Source organism: Phocoena phocoena, chromosome 7, assembly GCF_963924675.1.
Source record: "Phocoena phocoena chromosome 7, mPhoPho1.1, whole genome shotgun sequence".
NCBI lineage: Eukaryota > Metazoa > Chordata > Mammalia > Artiodactyla > Phocoenidae > Phocoena > Phocoena phocoena.
In genome coordinates, this window is record NC_089225.1 from 107,691,557 (window position 1) to 107,711,816 (window position 20,260).

At 44.4% G+C, this 20,260-nt stretch overlaps 1 protein-coding gene across 2 annotated transcripts in view; it reads left to right on the top strand.

Annotated features, from left to right (window-relative positions):
* The window catches only part of DIS3L2 (DIS3 like 3'-5' exoribonuclease 2), a 323,449-nt gene that overhangs the window by 162,511 nt on the left and 140,678 nt on the right, over positions 1–20,260 (top strand). For both annotated transcript variants that reach the window (XM_065880451.1, XM_065880452.1), the window contains exon 9: positions 12,235–12,314. In XM_065880451.1, coding sequence (XP_065736523.1) covers positions 12,235–12,314 — 80 coding nt within the window. The remainder of the gene's footprint in view (positions 1–12,234; positions 12,315–20,260) is intronic.

Sequence of the window (20,260 nt, forward strand, 5' to 3'; positions counted from 1 at the left end):
AAAACAAGAGTAAAAAATAATACCCACCATTATTATAATTCTAAGAGAATCACCTTTCAAGAGATTCTAGGAGATGTAGAAAAAAAGTGTTTTTAACGAGAGCAAGATTTCCCATATTTTGAAGTGAAGACCTCTAATATGTTAATACTCCGCGAAGATTTTGCACATAGGAGAACTTTTTATGCCTAAACTCTAAACATTATATTTAGAGGCTTAGATATTTGATCCCTCTGTGGGAGCATTTCCTGTAAGCTTACTGCTACTTCATTTTGTCCGATTTTAAAACTTATATCAGTCAGTGTTCTTCTAGCCTGTTTTAAAGTAACCCCAGTGTGATATTTTAAATCTGGGTCATAGGAAGACTCTACTACCCAGAGGTAAAAGAAGAGAGAGAGATGTTCAGAGAGTGCTTCGGGTAGAAGGACTTTCTGGGCGCCATGGGACTCGGCTGCTCTCATTTCTCCCTTAGGCGTGCAGAGCTGCATTCTGAACACCTGCGAGCCTAGGTTTAAGACTTCTTGGACAGGAAGTAAAAGAGAGCAGAGGCCAAGCCATTCGTATCTACATATAAACTCTCTTGGTTGAGTTGTGCCCTGCAGTTCGGGGCCTTCAGGTAAACTAACTTGGTGGCTTCCAGGCCTTTGCTGTAGCTCTTCCTTTTGCCCAAGTCCTTCTTTCTCCATAAAGCCCATGGCTCACTCCTCACCTCCCTCAAGTCATCTTCAAGTGGCATCGTCTCATTGAGGCCTCTGCTGACTACCCTATTTATAATTGTAGTCAGCACTTCCAACCTCCCTTGCTCTGTTCTAATGTTTCTTTTCTTTTTCCTCCACAGCACTTAATTATAATACTGTTTATTTTCTAGCTTCTCCCCCACTAGAATGTAAGTGGACAGGATTCTTTGTTCTCAAATGTGTCGCAGACACCTAGAGCAGTAAATGCCTGTAAATATTGAATGAAGGAATTCTGGCCTTCTTCCTCTTAACCTCTGATACCTTCACGTTGACATTGTACTGGTTCCTACAACTTCAATTTGTGCTTGACACAAAATAAGTGAAAATTTATGAAAAGAGCTACAATTACACATAGTTTTCAGCCATTTAGAACAAGAAAGGGATGGGCCTATTTCTTGGGAAAATTCATGGCTGCAGGATTGCATGGCGAAAGAGGGATCCAGCTAATTCTTTGTGGCTGCAAAGGGCCGAATCGTGAAGTTTCTCAGAATCAGATTTCAGCTCAGCTTATAAAGGTACTTTCCAATAGTTCGGGCTCCTGTCTGAAATTGAATGGACTGCCTAATAAGTCAGTGACTTATCCCCTTATCCTGAGTACTCAAGATGTGGGTTGATCTGTGTGATTGATTCTGGTTCGGAGACATTTGGGGGATAAGATTTGGACTAGGGTGAACTCTGAGGAGCTTCCAACTCTGTCGATTCTATGATTCTGGCCACTGAACTGATATGGAGTAATTTCCAGGATTTATTGTTAAGTGAAAAAGTAAGTTGCAAGAGAGAATTTATAGGATTCGACTGTTCGTGTTAGAAAGAAGAGAAAATGAGAAAAAATATATATCAAAAAGAAAGCAGAAATGCAAAAAAGAATAAACCAGAAAATGATGAAATAGTTATCTCTGGGGGGTAGGAATAAGGTAGGATAGAGATGAGAGTAAGACTTCTCTCAGTATACTTTAACTTTTGAACCATTTAAATATTCAACAATAAAATTAAATTTAAAAGGAAATAAAAGCAAAATCTCTAAAATCGACATAAGACAATAACAAATGGTACTAATGTTTATCAAATGTATAGCATTACTACACAGAGAAAAAAAGGATTCAGGTAACTTTTGGGCACTATGCTTTTTGAGCACTTTGTACCTCCTTAGTGACTATATTCTAACGATAAAACTCCAAAGAAATCTTCATAGATACTTGGTTGCTAGTGGATACTGGGATTGTATTTCTGAAACTGTTTTAAATATTGAAGCTGTTGGGAGCTGAGGCTCTCAGTGGAAGAATAAAAATATAAATATAGAATGCGGGAAGAGGAGGAAGACCTCTGTAGTATTAGAGTTCAGTTGGAGGTGTAAATGTGACTCACGACCTTTAAGCAGTATATTAGGTTGAGCCACAGGAAATTGCCAGTTTTAGGCTGTAACTAGTCCAATATCAACAATTTCATACGATTTAACTCAGTATTTTCTAATTCAGCTCACTAAAAGGGCCTAGAAGTAATGACACCTGAGTCGTAATGAGCATCGCGATCTAGAGCCCTGTGTTGGCTTCTACATAACGTTCATTCGCCACTGAAAGAAACCTGGGCTCCTTAGGGACATGGTGATTATTAGCCTGGGCAGGAAATGTATAAGGTGAGCCTGAAATAGTTACTGTGCCAAACAGCACAGAAGTGCTCCAAGACTTGTGGAGACACGTTGCAAGGACGCAGGGGATCACTTGAAAGGGCCTCCACCAACCCCATTTGGGACAATTTGAGTATCAGAAAGAATAGTAATGGTAATGGATAATACATTTAATTTTTTTTAAGTCAGTGAATCTGTAATAATACTCAAAAAAGAAACCAAAAACGAACAAACAACAAAGTAGGGTCAGTGCAGGAAAAGCTCTTGACAGAAGAGTCAGCTCATAAATACAGACAGTAGTATAGGATTAGAGGATCACCATTTTACAACTTGCAAAGTTATGATTGATTCAGGCAAAAAGCATCAGTGGAAGCTAGAATCACTGGCTGAAAGGTTCTTTGAGAGCAGGATATTCACATGATCTAAAAGTCTTATTCCACAGATTACTTATTAATTATAAAGAGTAAAAGGTAGCCTTATAATAGAAAGCTCTGGCTATTAGCACCTTAGCAAATCACATCTGGCAACCTCACAGTCTGTGCCTTCTGCAGGAATGCAGTACGAAGCGCACACTATCCCCTGTGAAGTATTCACGGCAAAAGTTCACCGTGAATCTAGTCAAGACTTAAAACCTAACTTTCTGTTTGTTGGAAATTCAGAGAGGATTAATTTTGCCACGTTTGATTTATTTCTGTCCTTTCCTCTCTTTCTCCTTCCATGAGGAAACAAGCTGATAAATCTAGAACGTGAGACATTCTACAAGACAACTGGCCTGGACTCTTCAAGAAAACAAAAGCAGTGTTATATTTTTTAAAAATAATAAATAAAGATAGAGGAATTCATATACATTAAACAGACTAAAGAGACATGACTACCAAATACTGTGTAAACCTTGATTAGAGCCTAGATCAGGAGGAAAACAATTTTGTGAGACAATTGAAGACATTTAAATATGATCTGTAAATTGGATAGAGGAAATTAATCTTAACTGTGGTGGTGGTAGTATTCTGGTTCTGTAGAAGAATGCCTTTATTCTTAGAAAACACACGCAAAAGAATGGAGGGGTAAAGTATCATGATCTGTACTACATAATTTAAAATAGTTCAGATGTAAAAAAAAAAGAGCTAGGTATATGAAGGGAGGAACAGAGGGAGGAAAAGGATAAAGCAAATATGTCAAAGTGTTGACATCTGATGAATCTTAATGAGAGGTACATGAATGTTAATTTTACTATTCTTTAAATTTTCCTGAAAGTTCAACATTTTTCAGAATGAAAATTGAGGGGAAGAAAGTTAATTTTAACATATTCTCTAAGTTTAAACCGTGGCTTTCCTGGCCCATGCCGTGGCCTCTGGCTCCCAGGGTACCAGGCCAACCTTGTCCTGTGACCTCTGCTCCAGGGTGTCGTTTTTTTGAAGTATAAAAAGAGGCACAGAATGGAGAGAGGTTCAGTGAGTGGGTGAGTAAATGAATATAACAAGGGAGACCATTTTAGTCATTTCTGATTCCGTTCTCATCTTATCACAGTCCTTTGGAAAGTAACCTAATCACTACATTCACTTGGTCTAGAATTTTGCTAAAGCTTGAGGTAGACCTTTGGTGGACCCTAGATTAAAAACCCCTAGCTGGGTGAAAAGAGCCTGCCCAGAGCATTGCCTCCATTCTTTCTGTTCTCTCTATGGCCTCCTGTGTGTCGTTTCATCACTGTGGGGAAGTGGAGGGACAGATGGACCAAGATCTCCTTCTGCTTTAAATAGACCTCAGTCTTTTTCTGTGCTGAAAAATCTGTGGTTTGTGTCAGACTTTTTAGCATCTGTTGTGGCAGTAGAACTGAGTAAAAGAGTATTAACATATCCACAGCTGCCATCAGAAAAAATAAACGGTCCAGCCCTGCTGCACTAAGGGGCGCTGATTCAGGTTCGAATGATGCTCCCTGCTCCATGGCCTTCGAGAGGAGAGGTCGGCGCATCCCTGAGGAGAGTCAGTGTGAAAGGGAAGCTCAGACGAGTTCAGCATCTGACTTGGCTGGTTCATCTTAGCACCCATCTGGCTGGACTCCCCGCACGGTGCTCCGTAGAGACGCATCACATGGTTGAGTGCTCCAGCTTTTTAGTTACTTTTCCTGCTCCAGTTTACATAAAATTATCTGGTTTCTATATAAACTCTGATACCATCTAATCTAAGAAAGTGGTAAAAAACTGTACTCTTTATCCTCCTAAAGTTATTTCTTAAATATTTTCCATCCCTTTTCACCCATTCGCCATCATTGACCCAGATCCTCCTCACCAGAATTGCTTGTGAACAAGGAGACAAACCCAGAGTCACGGACAGAGGAGGGCCTCTATAAATTTTGTTAGTCTGGAATTGATCCCTGAACCACAGTTTGTAAAACACTGTTTTATGAGAAAAGAAGATGGGATGAAGACAGAAAAGGACACCCTTGGAAACAATAACACTGTGGTGTGACCACAGGGTTGGATGCCAGGCGGTCATGAGTTCTAATCCTAAATGTATTTCCCAAGTCACAGTGGCAGAATTGAATGGAAAAGTGCTAAAGAGGCCCCTTTGGTGATTTTTTCATTAGCGTATCCATCAGCTATTCGTTACATGTGTGCCTTCAGTGTGCTGGAAGAGATACACAGATAGGTCAGGATCAGAGCCAGACCTTGAGGAGCTCTCAGCCTTGTCACAGTGATGAGACATGTCCATAAGTAACCGTCAGCATGCCAGGGGTAGTGGTCAGTGCCATTGAACTAGGGCAGGTTGCAGGCATGGGCAGGGCAGCTGGGGGAGAGGCAGCTTCTACTCTCTGGAGCCATGAAGGTTCCCTGGAAAAAAGATGGCATTGCAGCCAGGCCTTTAAAAGTGGTAGGTCTTAGACACTGGAGATTGGTGGGATAAATGTCCTAATGTTGGGAACAGCACGAACAGTGTTTCAGGAACCAGAGAGTGTAGAGAAAAGTTTGTCATACTAGGTACACGTTGGGAGTGTGCAATCTGACTAGAAAAGTGCAGGCCGGGGCCATATCATGAAAGGCTTTGAATTCTAAGCTGAGTTTCTATTTTAGTCAGTAAAGAGTTGATGAAGGCTTTTTTACCAGGCACATGCTTTAAGACGATTAATCTGGCAGTAGCCATGACCTTGGGAGAGCAATTTCTGTGATGTCGTAGGGGCCATGGCCGAAATCCAGTGAGGTGAATGGTGACAACGTGGTGAGTAAATGTTGCTGTGGAGACTAGACAGCTGCCTCCAGCTGCAAGGAGGTAGAGATGTTGGTCCCCTGAGGAGGAAGAGGACGCAAGGTCAGAGGAAGGGTGTGTGAGTGACAGAAGAACAGAAGTTCTTTCTGTGCTTTTGTTATTCCCTGGGATTCTTGGCCAGGTCATAATGGATTATAGAAGGCTTTTAGTTATTCTTCACGTGTTCTTTTCTCGGACCAATGGCTTTGAGTAAAACAATCTTCGAAGTTTTCTGTCCCTTTAAAAAGTTCGACTAAGCCCTTCAGTCACGTGCCTTCAGAAATTTTGGTTACATAACGCAGCTCTGAATTGGAATTCTGCAGCCTCATGCACTGGAGCCTCATTCTTTCCCTCCCCCACCTGGCACTTTATTTTCTGTGGGTCAGGGTTAGCTTCTTTCTAACCATTGTTGCGGAACTCTTTAAATATTTGGTCTCACAGGTTCTAAAAACTGGCAGGCCAGGCTGCTCCCTGCAGGTTGTGAGACCAAAGCCTTCCAGAAAAGGAGCCAGTAAAATCCCAAAAGCATGTTAACGGAGTGTAACTGCTGCATGGAGCACTGCCCCTGTGGGGCCGGGCTCCCAAGTGCTGAGGGCAGCAGCCCGCAGCCGCTGTGGCCCACGACCAGAAGGAGCCCTCATGCACCACATCGTGGCCGCTTCGTAATTGTGGTGATGACAACAGATTAAATCACTGGCTCTCAGCACTGAGGACTGGGGTTTGTCAGGGTCACTCACTGTTCCCTTGCTTCTCCCAATTTTCCATAGCGAGAGAGCAAGTTTGGAGTCCACTGCTACAGTACAAATACTTGCTGGGAGCTCTCCAAGTTTTACTCTGTCTAGAAGTTAGTTCTCTTAGTAGCCTATACTGAATGTCCGTCTTTCTTCCAGCATCCCCTCAACACATGATTCTGAAATGTAACTCCTCAATATATGTGTGTATGTTTTTGTACCCTGGTTTGTTTGGTTTTTTTAATGATTTAAGGCCACTTGCAGATATACATATAATGCAATGAATAATTTTTAAATTCAGCTACAGGGCAAAAGGGTTATATGAATAGGAAAATTAGGTACACCCAGGATAAAGGTTAGTTCACAAAGTTCAAACTACAAATGAGATCCTCTGGAAACAGATCACACACGTTTTTCTGAGTTTCCTAGCAGGCAAAGCAAAGAAGGAAACTTAAAAGGATAAAATTCACATATGTGTAAGGTACAAGCACACCATCAGCTCAAGAGAAGAAGAGCGAGTCCTTGCACTGCATAAACTTGCTCCTGAAGTGCTCGTGAAAGGGGCACCGAGTGAGCAACGGAGCAAGGCCCTCATCAGCTTCCCTGCAGCAAATAGCATAGACATTTGTTTGACTTCTTGCAGTATTCCATGGGGTAGGCTTGGTGCTAAGGCCCCATGTGAGAAGGACTCCACGGGAGGCCTGTGCAGGGTGTTTCAGTGTAGTTTATCACCTTTCAAAGGTGTCTGGGAGATTCTGTGCCACAAAAAAAGTGCCAAGATCAAATGGGTCTGTCAAGAACTGTGTGATACCAGCATACTGAAGGCTCTGAGAAGTCCTACTATTAAAAAATTGAGACTTCCCTGGTGGTGCAGAGGTTAAGAATCCGCCTGCCAATGCAGGGAACACAGGTTCAAACCCTGGTCTGGGAAGATCCCACATGCCATGGAGCAACTAAGCCCGTGCGCCACAACTACTGACCCTGCTCTCTAGAGCCCACAAGCCACAACTCCTGAGCCTGCGTGCCACAACTATTGAAGCCTGCTCGCCTAGAGCCCATGCTTTGCAACAAGAGAAGCCACTGCAATGAGAAGCCCACGCACCACAACGAAGAGTAGCCCCCACTCGCTGCAACTAGAGAAAGCCCGTGCGCAGCAACGAAGACCCAACACAGCCAAAAATAAAATAAATAAAATAAAAAAATTAAAAAAAAAATTGGCTCAGCATTTACCAAACTGATTTAATCACAAGACCTTTTTAAAAAAATTAAAACACTTACTGGGAAACACTGATCTAAAACAGGGATCAGCAAACTGTCTCCTAAGGGTCGGATAGATACTTTAGCGTACTGTCCCTGTCAAAACTACTCCACTCAGCTCTGCCATTGTATCCAAAAAGCATGAGTGTATTCCAATAAGGCTTCATTTATGTATACTAAAATTCGAATTTCGTATAATTTTCACGTGTCACGAAATAATATTTTTCTTCTTTTTTTTTCAATCATTTAAAAAGACAGAAACCATTCTTAGCCTGCAGACCATTCAGAAACAGGTGGCAGGCCCAATTTGGTCTGTGAGCTATAGTTTACTGACCCCTGATCAAAAATAATGTTTGGATGGTATGTCTTCCAGCAAGTTTCCCTGAGTACCATTCCTCAGAGTTTTATTTTTATATTATTTTGTGTGTGTGGTGGTTAATTTTTTTTTTAATTTAAAAAATTTTTATTTTACTTATTTTTATGCAGCAGGTTCTTATTAGTTATCTATTTTATACATATTAGTGTATATACGTCAATCCCAATCTCCCAATTCATCCCACCACCCCCGCCTCTCCCCCATTGGTGTCCATACATTCTCTACATCTGTGTCTCTATTTCTGCCCTGCAAACCGGTTCATCTGTACCATTTTTCTAGATTCCACATATATGCGTTAATATACGATATTTGTTTTTCTCTTTCTGACTTACTTCATTCTGTATGACAGTCTCTAGGTCCATCCACATCTCTACAAATGACCCAATTTCATTCCTTGATGAGTAATATTCCATAGTATATATGTACCACATCCTCTTTATCCGTTCATCTTTCGATGGGCATTTAGGTTGCTTCCATGAGCTGGCTATTGTAAATAGTGCTGCAGTGAACATTGGGGTGCATGTGTCTTTTTGAATTATGGTTTTCTCTGGGTATATGCCCAGTAGTGGGATTGCTGGGTCATATGGTAGTCCTATTTTTAGTTTTTTAAGGAACCTCCATACTGTTCTCCACAGTGGCTGTATCAATTTACATTCCCACCAACAGTGCAAGAGTGTTCCCTTTTCTCCACAGCCTCTCCAGCACTTGTTGTTCGTAGATTTTCTGATGATGCTCATTCTGACTGGTGTGAGGTGATACCTCATTGTAGTTTTGATTTACATTTCTCTAATAATTAGTGATGTTGAGCAGCTTTTCATGTTCTTCTTGGCCATCTGTATGTCTTCTTTGGAGAAATGTCTATTTAGGTCCTCTGCCCATTTTTGGATTGGGTTATTTGTTTTTTTAATATTGAGATGCATGAGCTGTTTATATATTTTGGAGATTAATCCTTTGTTGATTCGTTTGCAAATATTTTCTCTCATTCTGAGGGTTGTCTTTTTGTCTTGTTTATAGTTCCCTTTGCTGTGCAAAAGCTTTTAAGTTTCATTAGGTCCCATTTGTTTATTTTTGTTTTTAGTTCCATTACTCTAGGAGGTGGGTCAAAAAACATCTTGCTGTGATATATGTCCAGAGTTGTTTTAATTTAGACTTTTATGTTTCTGGCTTAAGAGCAGATTTTCTTAAAAAAGTGTAGTAGAGGATTGGTTTGAGTGCTTACAGGCTAGTCTAAGGTTTTTCTCAGAAACGATGTGTGGGCCCTCTCAAAAATGACATCTGCAAACTAATAGTTGAAGCCTTAAAGTTTTACTGTGTCACACATGGCTGAATTGATTTGAGGCTGGAAGTGTTTTAATGGGCATTATTATTCATTCATAGAAATAAAAGTCTCAAAACACCCAGAGACATTTGATTTTAAGAAAATATAACTTCCCACTCAACTCTCCATGTAAACCAGTAAACTGTGGCCCCCATCAAACTAAGAGTATTTTTTATTTTAACTTGAGGAACGTTCTTTCAGTTTCTTATGTTGTCATTATGATGGTTGATGGAGAACCCAAACTTTCCCACCACCAAGTCTAACATTTCAGTTTCAGCTCAACGGGTATTTATTGAGTACTCAGGATATACAGTGCATTTTGCTGGCTTCTATGGGGGATACAAAGAGGAACAAGAAGCAGACAGCTCCCTCTTTACCTTATGAATCAAGTTCAAGATCCTCACCAATTGAGACCCCATTACCATGGTATCAGGATTAATTTCACTTCCTTGTCTCTTCCTGTCAGCATGCATGCATTCATTCATTTAACAAACATTTGTGAGTTGCAACCTCTGTTCATAGCACTGTAGCACAAAGCCCTCCAAGAGCGTGCTTTCCAGGGTACATCGGTGTTTCTCTTTTCCTCTGGCACTCTTGTATAATTACAGTTTCTTTTACATAGTGAAACAAGTTATTTCTTTATCTCCTGAGACCTCAGCATTTATGTTCCCCACACTGTATGTGCCTATTCTTGAGATGTTTAGTGAGAAGAGTGAATCTTCTGGTGAAGCACCCTTCCTGGGACTGTGCTCTAAGTGCTCTTGTCCCTCCACCTGAGGGGCACCCACCTTTCCCTGTCCCCTTTTCTTGGTGTACCAGTGAGTATATAGTTTTACCAGATTCATCATTTTAAAGCTATTAGCTGTATTGAGCAATAGGAGTCTGTAAGACTGTTGAATATCCTTATAAGCATTATTATGTATCTGATTATTTTTTGATTGGAGGAGATTTTATACAGTGTTAATTTTTTCCACTTATAATAGTAATACTAATCATAGTGCGAATTTGAAAAATATGGACAAGTATAAAGGAAAAATATTAATCCATAATTCTACTACCCATCAATCAATTCTATTAACAGTCTTTTTTTACTTTCCTTGATTCAGAAATCACATTTAAAATTTTTTAAAATTTAAATTAATAAACAGTAAAATTGACCTTTATTTGTTGTACAGTTCTTTGAATGTTGACACATGTAGGTTCACGTAGCCACCACCACTATCAAGATACAGAAAAGCTCCATTCCCTCAGAACAAGCACCCCTTTTTAATCCCACCTTCCCCAAGCCCTGAAAATCACTTATGTCTCTGTTATATAATTTTGTCTTTTTGAGAATGTCATATAAATGGAATCATAGACTATATAAGCTTGTGAGAGTGGCTTCCTTGACATAATACCTTTGAGATTCATCCAAGTTGTTGCATGTATAGTAGTTTGTTCCTTTTTGTTGCTCAGTGGTATTCCATGGTGTAGATGTACCATAGTTTAGTTATCCATTTATCCACTTACCATTTAAGAGTCTTTTTTAAAAAAACATCTTGACATTTCTGAAATCCTGAAGTACTTTAAAATCAATGTATATATTTAACGTGCTCGGGGTTTTTGTTTCCCCAAAAAGCTATTATTGAATTGATAGTGTGTCCTAGAATTAATACTGTCTTAGAATCAAGGTATTATGGTGGTGAGATGATCAGTGTGGAGGATCAGAGAGGGCTGGTGAAGGGTTATCAGGAATAAGGGAACTGAACAGTAAGGGGACAGGTAAAGGAAGGCCTCGAGAGGTTTGCAGCCCGGCGCCCAGAGCTGCTTGGCAGCCTGTGAGGGCTTTGGGGAAGTTTTGAGCAGAAGAACAACATAGGAAATAAGACTTTAAGAACAAAGCCAACTAGTTGTGGTGACTGCCAGGATGTCCACCATCATGAGTGTCGATGAGGCGGGAGGGGACCGGGGAATGGCAGCAGTGGGGCTGATAGTACTGGAGGGAGTGGAGGAAGAACTTGAGGAGAGTGCAGTGGGGGCAGGGAGTGCTGACTAGAGAGCCTGTGTTTGGGGAAGGGAGGGTGGTTCCTGCTAAACACCCTGACTTCCAGGCCAGTGCCCCGGAAGACGGGGCAGGAGGTGTGGAGAACTTAGGACCGACTGCCCAAATCTTAGTTATTTATATGGTGTGAATGGGTAGGTTGGGTGGGTCATGTTATTTGGGAAATTCTAAAGCAAAATGAGAACGTCCAGGGGCTTCACAGATTAAGAATGAGGTGTGCCTAGGGATACTGTGTGGAGATAAAGAGGCATAGGGTGTACTCAATTATGTGAGCCTGGATGAAGTATATGATTATTTCATGGAAATAAACTGTGATTAGGGCCATTTCCAAGTAGAATGGCATCATGGCTGATTGTATGGGCCCAAAGTTTTCTGCACAACCTGTTCTTGAGTCCCATCTCCCTGTGTCACAAGTTAACGGTTTATTCTTTGGCACACCCCACTTTTGCAAGATAGGAGAAGGAGTAGTAAATCATCCTCATATGATCCTTGAAGGACAGGTTCCCATCAGCCACTGAGGAAGAGGGAGGCAAAAGAAAGAACTGACTGTTGGAGAGTAATTTGCCAAAGGGACTTGCCCCTCTTGTCAGGTAACTTCTTGGGAAGCCCCATTCATGGAAGCCGCCTCACTTCCACCCGCTCACACCTGTTCTAACTCAGGATCAAGGAGAAGTAGGGCCCAGTCAGCAGAGAGAAAGAGAAAGACACTCAAGAGACAGTACGGAGCCTTGTTATCTTCCCCCAGTTTGCATTTTATTAAAGATCCCCTGTTAGAGAGACAAGAGAGAAGTTACTCCCCACTTTGTCTACCGTTTATACATTTGCAAAAGAGCCGTTCTTTAAAGCTGTACTACAGTGGGGTAAAGTTTCTGTTATTTGTGGCCTTGCTAATTATGTCTTCAATCTTCCCTAGAAAAGACTGTGTCTTCACCATCGACCCATCAACTGCTCGAGACCTCGATGACGCCCTCTCCTGCAAGCCCGTTGCTGACGGTAGGATGGAATCTTCTCTCCCCCTCTAGGTGGCAGGCAGCGGGCACCCCGGTGTGGCCACCCTGGCTGCCGGGTACTCCCTGAACTTGCCGTAGGCCCCTGAGCCTACACAGCATGTGACCTAGAGATTGTGCTCCTGACCGACTTCAGTGAGCGTGAGAATAAGAAACGTCCTCTTGCTAGGACCCTTCTCGGGCCTCAGGAGGGACAGCAGTGAGGGCAGAAGAACTAATTTCAGGCCCGGCCCTGCAGGAGGCTCCAGTGAGGACATAACGTGTTAAAGAAGGCCCCTAAGCTCTGCTTCGGAGAAGCACAGAGTTTTTTTTACCTGAATTGAACGACACACTGGGGTGATTCAAGGGGTGCTGTCCAAAGACGTGCTCAGCAGAGGCGGCAGGAACACCTCCCCTGAGGAAGCCCCTCACGGCCTGAGCTGGAGAAGCTTGCTCTGCCCCGCGTAGGTCTTCATCTGTCCAGCAAATTGCAGAAGGCAGCTGTTAGAGGCTCCCGAAACATTCTTTGGGGATGGAGCCAGGAAGGAAAAAGTGGGATTTGATGCTACTGGTCTTTGAAAACTATCATAGCGGGAGGGGGAAATGTGTGAGGTGTGAGAAGAGCAAACCCTAGCCACGCCCTTCCTAATGCCCCTCCAGATGAGCCACTTAGAGTCTGGAGCTGCTTCCTGCCCCTCACCGGGGTGGGGTCTGGTGACTGCTGTGGCTTTAGTCATTCCCGATATGGCTTTGGCACTAACGTGGCCTTTGATGGCTTGCCCATGACGGTATGCAATCCTGCGGCTTCAGTCTCCCGCACAGTGTTGGTGGCCCAGTGGCCTGGTCTTGGCAAACACTGCACAGATGTTCACATATTCCATTAATGCAAAAAACTTCATGGGCTCAGCGTGTTGTCTCTTCTCCATAAAAGACAGTGAGGCTCAGTAGATACAAAGCTGAGGGACAGAAAACATCACTGCCCAGAAATGCTTTTATCTTCTTTTAATGAGTCTTCCTTGAAACTGTGGGCAGTTGTGCTCAGTGTTTTCAACTAAAGAAAATTGAAAGGAAGATAAAGCATAAAGAGAGAAAAGTTCCCATGGAAATTTCAGAGGAATTATATATTTTTTAAATCTAAACTTTAAGCAGCCTACTTAAAAAAGCAAATACTACGTTGGTTTCTTATATCCCGAGCAATCTTTGCTGCATGGAGAGGCTTGGGCATATCACTCTCACATCCACTTCTCTGAGTCCCAGTTGAAAAGTGGCCCCCCCACCCCTGGCAGAAAGCCAGGTGACACTGGACCTCACTTCCTGTATTTCCTTCCTCTCCAGCTTCATAGCCCTGCTCTGTTTGTAGCCTAATGCTTGGAAACAGTTGCTACATTTATTTTGGCACGTCTATAGTCGTTAATGGTGGAAGGGTAGGCCTAATCCCTGTTACCCCATCTCAGCCAGCTCACACGATATCCCCCTTGCAGGGGCACCAGGGAACAGGCACGTGTCTTGCCCCACTCACCCCGCACACTACGTGTCGTGTCTAGGGTACCAGGTTACCAGCAGAGGCTTCATGTAGGGAAAAGGTGGAGCAGGAAGGATTGACTGGGGACAAGTTGTACATGTTTATAGATTTCCAACCGAAGAATATGCTTTGTCAGACAGTCGAAAACCAATTGTTTTCAACGTGCTGTTCAGGGAGAGCATTCATAATGAGGGAAACCATTTAGCAGTGCAAGATGAAGGAAAAGGAGAGGAAGCAGAGGCAGAGAAATGAGTCAGAGAAACATTATAATTGTTTAGAGATGTAGGTAGAAGAAACTGAACTGGAGGTGGTGGCGTTATTATTAATGGGGGTGGGGAGGACAGCTGTGAAGAAGGGGTAATGACAGAAAAGAATCAGTGGAAATGGATTTGGAGTTGAGGGAGGGGAATCCAAGACGGGGCAAAAGTTTCAACCTGGATGGCGAGGAGATGGAATCGACAAGTTAGAAATGGGGAAATCAGGAGGACCAGCTGGTTTCGGAGAGAGCATGTCTGCATGGAGCTGTCTGTCTGATGATGTGTGTTTATATAAGCTGCTGCAGGTGCTCTGCAGAGGAGGCTAAATGCGTGCAGTCCATCGAATCCTATACAGAGAGCCATGAAGGAGAGTAGATAACTCAGCAAAATGCAAACAGTGATTTTATTAGGATGACGGGTTCATAAGGGATTTTTCTCTTTTCCCTAGTTTCCAAATTTTTATAATGTGGTAATAATAGGTTCATAATGAAAAAATTTTGTAATAAAAAAAAATTATGAGGTGCCAGAAATCACAGGCTGCCCAGTAGCCGCTGCACCAGGTGATCAGATACCTCCCGTCTGCTTAGTTATTCTTGCATTCCAGGGGAGTAATTAACATCTGGTCATTGGACACGGCAGAGCAGTCGGGGAAGAGTCTGCAAAGGCCTGAGTTGGGCAGTCAAGCGTTTTTATGGTGGCACTTCTACAGTTGGCCTTTGTGACAGCTGTTTCCGCCAAGGCCATTTATCCAGGGAGATGAAAAGTGAAAGTCAGTTCCAGCTTGGATTGGGGTGAGGCTGGCTGAGTTCAGGCTCTGGTAGTTACCAGTTCATGTCGGTTCTTGCTTAGAGGAAAAAAAGTTTAATGTTTCAAAAAGCAAATAATGTTTTCTGGGCATATTTACGTCATCTGTAACCATTTTTATTTAAAGAAAATATAAAGGTTAAACTTTCCTTTGGTCCCATTGAAATCATCTGAATGACTCTTCTGTGAAGATAAAACGCACAGACAGAAGTAACTTATTTAGTCCTTACTCTCTCTTTCTGTAGAGCTCAGATGAACCCCCAGGACTTGTTACCAGTATCTCCTATAGGTGCGAGATTTAGACATTACGGTCTGCAGGTGAATTCTGCAGAAACACAGTGACACCTGCTCCCCAGTAGGTCATGTTTAGGTTGGAAGGCTGAGGAGGGGGTGCCCTCTACCCTTGAGGAATCTCAGCTTTGGAAGAGATTCTACCAGTCATCTAGCCCGGTAATTTTTCACCTCTTACAGCCCATAAACACACTTGAGGGCAACATTCCCATGAGCATTAACCAGCCCGCTAACTTTAACATGGAGTCTTTCACTTTAGCTCAAGAAGGTATTTAATAATGTAAGTGAGTAAGACTGGTTATAATGATAACCCAGAACCTAAAGACAGTAACTCACACACTCCAGTGTCTGATTACTGTAACAGACCTTTGCAACACACCGCACAGTTGACCTCACCGCTCAGGTGTGGGAGTGCCACAGTTGTCACATCACCCTCCGGTTTTCAGATTACCTCTACAGCATCTACTCACTGAATATCCAGGTTGCACTTTAACTGTCTACCTTACAGGCAGCCCATTTGGCCTTAAGATTGCGTGACTATCAGGAGATCCTTCCCTGTAATGATCTGAAATACCACTGTCTTCCTGTAATTTTCCACTCGTTGGTCCCATGCATGCCCCTTGGGAGCCTATAGAATAAGTCTCGTCTCTCATGTGACAACTCCTCAGATACTAGATAATGGCTGTCATGTATATCTGAATTACAGCTTCCCAGTTAAGCGTCCTGTATATTTTTCTATGTCCTGTAGCGTATTAAATTTGAGCCCATTTCCCATGTCACGGTGTTACTTCTGCCTTTATGAGCTCTGAGGTAAATGGCTGCCCGTATCCAGACTTCTCCTCCCTGGCTGCCAGGCCACGGTGACTCTCTCCCAGCCGCTTCCAGCCACCTGTTCTGTTCAATTAAACCTGCATTATTGCTTTGCTCTAGTCTCTGAGAGAGGAAATTATCAGTCAGACAAGTCAGGACCTTTATTCAGCTTTTAGTTGATTCAGGCTCCCAACAGATCCTACAGGAAATTGATGTTCCCTGCTTCTCTGGCGTCTTGTTTCTCTAATGTTTTGTTCTGTAATGAGTGCTCTGCCATTGAACATGGCAGGGTTATCCTAGCCAGACCTTAGAAATGAAGGATTGGAGAAAGGGGGAGTGGGGACTGACTGCTAACGGGTTTGGCGTTTCTTTGGGGGGTGATGAAAATGTTCTGAAATTACTAGCTCAGTTATACTCTGTGAGCATACTGAAAACCACTGGGGGAAATGAGTGAACGGATGAATGAATTAAGAATAAATAAACAAATCCATTCATCCTTGAGGCTTTTTGGAAATTGGAATTTACACCTTAATGACAACTTAGCAGAAGTCTTGATGGATTGCCTGGGCTGGATACCCAGAGTCGTATCCCTCTTACCCATCTCTCCTCCTGGCCGCCTTCACCTCTGAACCACGAAAATCCCACCCAAGGAGCGCACCCCTGTGCTCAGCCACCTGCTCGTCTTTCCCACCCCCACAGAGGGCAGCCATCTGACTCAAAGTAAGAGGGATGTGTCCTACTGTCCAGGTATGAGAAAGTGCTCAGGTCATCATCCAGCCTGAGGGACCTCGGGAATGCACACTACCTGCCCTGCTGTAGGGGGCGCCAGACTTCCTGCTGGTTTGCCTCTTGTCTGGGAGGAGGCAGTAGGCCTCCCTTCCCTGAGGAGGATGGACTAGGCAGCTCTGTTCCTGGGAGCCCTTCTCACTTAGGAAATAGGAACAAGAGACTAGGAGAAAGCCTGTACGAATTTCACAGAATTCCTACACTCTGGACTTCCCCGTATGGTTGTATGTGTCACCTGCTGAGAGTTCTTGTCACGAGTGATCTTCTTTGGAGGCAGTGAGGAAGTAGGAGCTGGAAAGACTGTGCTCCCCTGGCTTAGGCTGGAGAGCCTGAGCAATAGGATGGATGGTAGTAATTTTAATGAGCAAAGAGCAGAGACGAAGGCTCTGGATCTGTTGCTGGGAAGGAAGAGAGCATGGGTGGGCGTCCTGGAGCTTACGAGTACAAGGTTCCAGCAAATCGCAGCAGCCAGGCCAAACCCTCTTCCTGGGCTCTGTTCTCACCTCTGGGAAGATCTTACCCCACCAGGCATTCACCGCAGCCCCTTTATGTTTCCCTTTGGTTTGGCTTCCTCCTCTCACAAACTTAAGTCTCCATCCTGTAAGACCTTCCTCAGCCGCCTACAGCCTCAGGAGTGTTCACACCTTCCTTTGTCCATCAGGACACCTTGAAGAGCAGTCTACTTGCTGCGGCTCCTTTCCTGCTTCCCATTTATTTCTTACTCCCTCTGCTATGTGGCTTCAGAAAGTTCAGTGACACAGGTTGTCCCTGACTTCAATTCAGCAAACCATATGTGCAGTCTTTGGCTTTTCATCTACTCTTCTTTGGACTTAGGGGGCTCTACTTGCTCTTTTTTTTTTTTTTTTTTTTTTTTGCGGTACGCGGGCCTCTCACTGTTGTGGCCCCTCCCGTTGCGGAGCACAGGCTCCGGACGCGCAGGCTCAGCGGCCATGGCTCACGGGCCCAGCCGCTCCATAGCACGTGGGATCTTCCCGGACCGGGGCACGAATCTGCGTCCCCTGCATCGGCAGGCGGACTCTCAACCACTGCGCCACCAGGGAAGCCCCTCTACTTGCTCTTGGTTGTAGTTTTTGGACTACTTTTCTCTAGTTGCCTTCTTTAACTCTTCTTCTCTGCTCCCTCGCTTCATGGGAGTCTCCAGTCCCCTTGCTTCTGTGCTCTTCAGCCTTTGAGCTCTGTTCCCTTTGCCTGCATTGCTCTTTCCCTGGAGAGCCGTGTGGCTGAGTGGAGATCAGGTGGGTCGCTCTCTCAGTAAGGCCTTCCCTAGTCACTCTGCCTCTAATTTCTTCGCCTCCCACCCACTCTCCACCATCCTTGCTTTACTTTTTTCCTCATCACTCATCACCCACTGACGTGCTATTGACTATCTTGTTTCTTATCTGTCCTCCCACCGTACACCGCCTGGCAGTGTGAGGCTCAGAGCAGGCGCTCAGTGAGTCTCTGGTGGTATTCACAGGCTGCCGAGAGGAGAGGGGGTTCCCAGGCAGAGGGAAGAGTGTGTGCAAAGTCCCAGGACGCCAGATATATGGTATTTTGGAGGGAACCACACAGAACTTGAAATATCTGGACCGTGAGGTTCAAGTGGGGTGGTAGTCGTAGGTAAAGCAGGGAGGAGATCATGAATTCTTTTGTAGACCCTGCTAGAAAGTTTAGACATCATGGAGAGTGGGTGTGGGGGGACGGACTGCAGTATTTAAACCTCAGGTTGAAGAATAAACAGGGGTGAGCCACACAGTGGGGAGGAAGAGCGTTTTAAGCTAAGGGAACAGAGTGTGTGTGGGCCCTGTGGTACAAAGACTTCGGCACCAAAAGGAACCGGAAGTCAACGTGACTGCACCGTGACGGAGTGGGAGGAGCCTGTGCCGTAGGACCGGAAAGGGGCACGCAGGCTCCCTTTCGGAGTGGGAATCTTATCTTGAGTGTAATGGGAAGCAAAGAGCTTTAAGCAGGAGAGAGTCAGGATCCAACTTGCAGGTGGGAGAGATCTGTGTGGCGGCAGTGAGGAATCTGGACTGAGCGCGGTGTTAAGATGGTCTGAGTTCTGAGAGGCAGCAAGTGCCCCAACCAAGGCAGAGGCCGAGGAGCCAGAACTGGAGGGAGGCAAGAGCCAGGACAGGAAATCAGGGCAGGACTTGGGGTCTGGGCCGCTGTGGGAGCCTCTTAACTGCTCTCTCGTGTCGGCCTTTTCTTCCCACAGATCGAAGCCAAGGCAGCCCTTGTAAAATGTAGATCTGATGAGGTCATTCCCCCGCTCCAGTCCCTCCAAGACTTCTTGTCCTGCTGAGGATAAACACCCAAGTCCTTCCTGGGATGTACTGCTGTCTCGTTTGTTTGTTTGTTTTTTCTAATCTTCCTACTGTGGTCTCTAACTGCCTCTCCAACCTTGTTCCCCACAGTCCCTGTCTCACCTGCCCTCCAGCCAACATGGCCGTGGTGTTGTCCTCCAGACATGCCAGGCAGCTCCTGTCTCAACACTTTTGTACTTTCTCTTCCCTCTGTCCGGATCCCCCTTCTCCCAGATCCCTCACTACTCTAAGTTCTACTCAGATGTCATCTCAAGGAGGCCCTTCCTGACCACCCTATTGCCACAGTCTTCTCCCCACCCCACCACCCCCTGCTTCTCGAGTCCCTTTAAGGTACTCTTGTGGGTCTGTCCTCCTGGATGGTAAGCTTTACGAGAGAAGGGATGTCCTTTTGTTCACTGTTGAACCCTCAGTGCCCAGCACACTGTGTGTTACATAGTTGACACACCTGGAAATGTTGGTTGAATGAGTGAATAAGTTTGCAAACTTTTGATATTGGCAGTAGGAGAAGAATCTAGAATCTCATCTAAGTTTCTGGCTTGGGCAGTAGGCAGAACATAATGGCATTCAATAGGAAATATTGAGGAGAGCTGGTTTTGGGGGGAAGGTGGTACGTTCAGAGATAAGCACATGTTGGGTTTGCAGTCCCTGAGAATCATCCAGGTAGAAATACGAAGGAGACAAGTCAAAGGAGTTAGGGCTGGAAGTGGAGATTTGGGAGTCATCAGTACAGCCTGGGAGAGGTGGCCCAGGAGAAGTCACAGACTGAGAAGAGGACCCCGCTGGGCCCCTGGGAAGATGTGGAAAATAACCGAGAGGTGAGGCCAGGGAGCCTGGAGGCGAAGAAGAGAGAGAGGGGAGAGGGGGCAGGCAGAGCAGGCTAAATGCAGAAAAGCCACAAAGGCTGTAGGAGAGTCAGGTAAGAGAACTGGGAAGTCTTTGGGTTTGGCAACCAGGAGATCATTGACGACCTTGAGAGACTAGTGTCAGTGGCTTTGAGGAGGGGAAGCCAGACTGCAGGTGGTGGAGAAGGGAGTGGAAAACAGGAATGGAGGTGGCTTTCCATAAGAAGCTTGGCTATGAAACCTATGAGTGGCAGGGAGGACAGGACAGCTTGGAGAAGGAGAAGCTGAAAATATAGGAGTGAGAGGAGCTGACA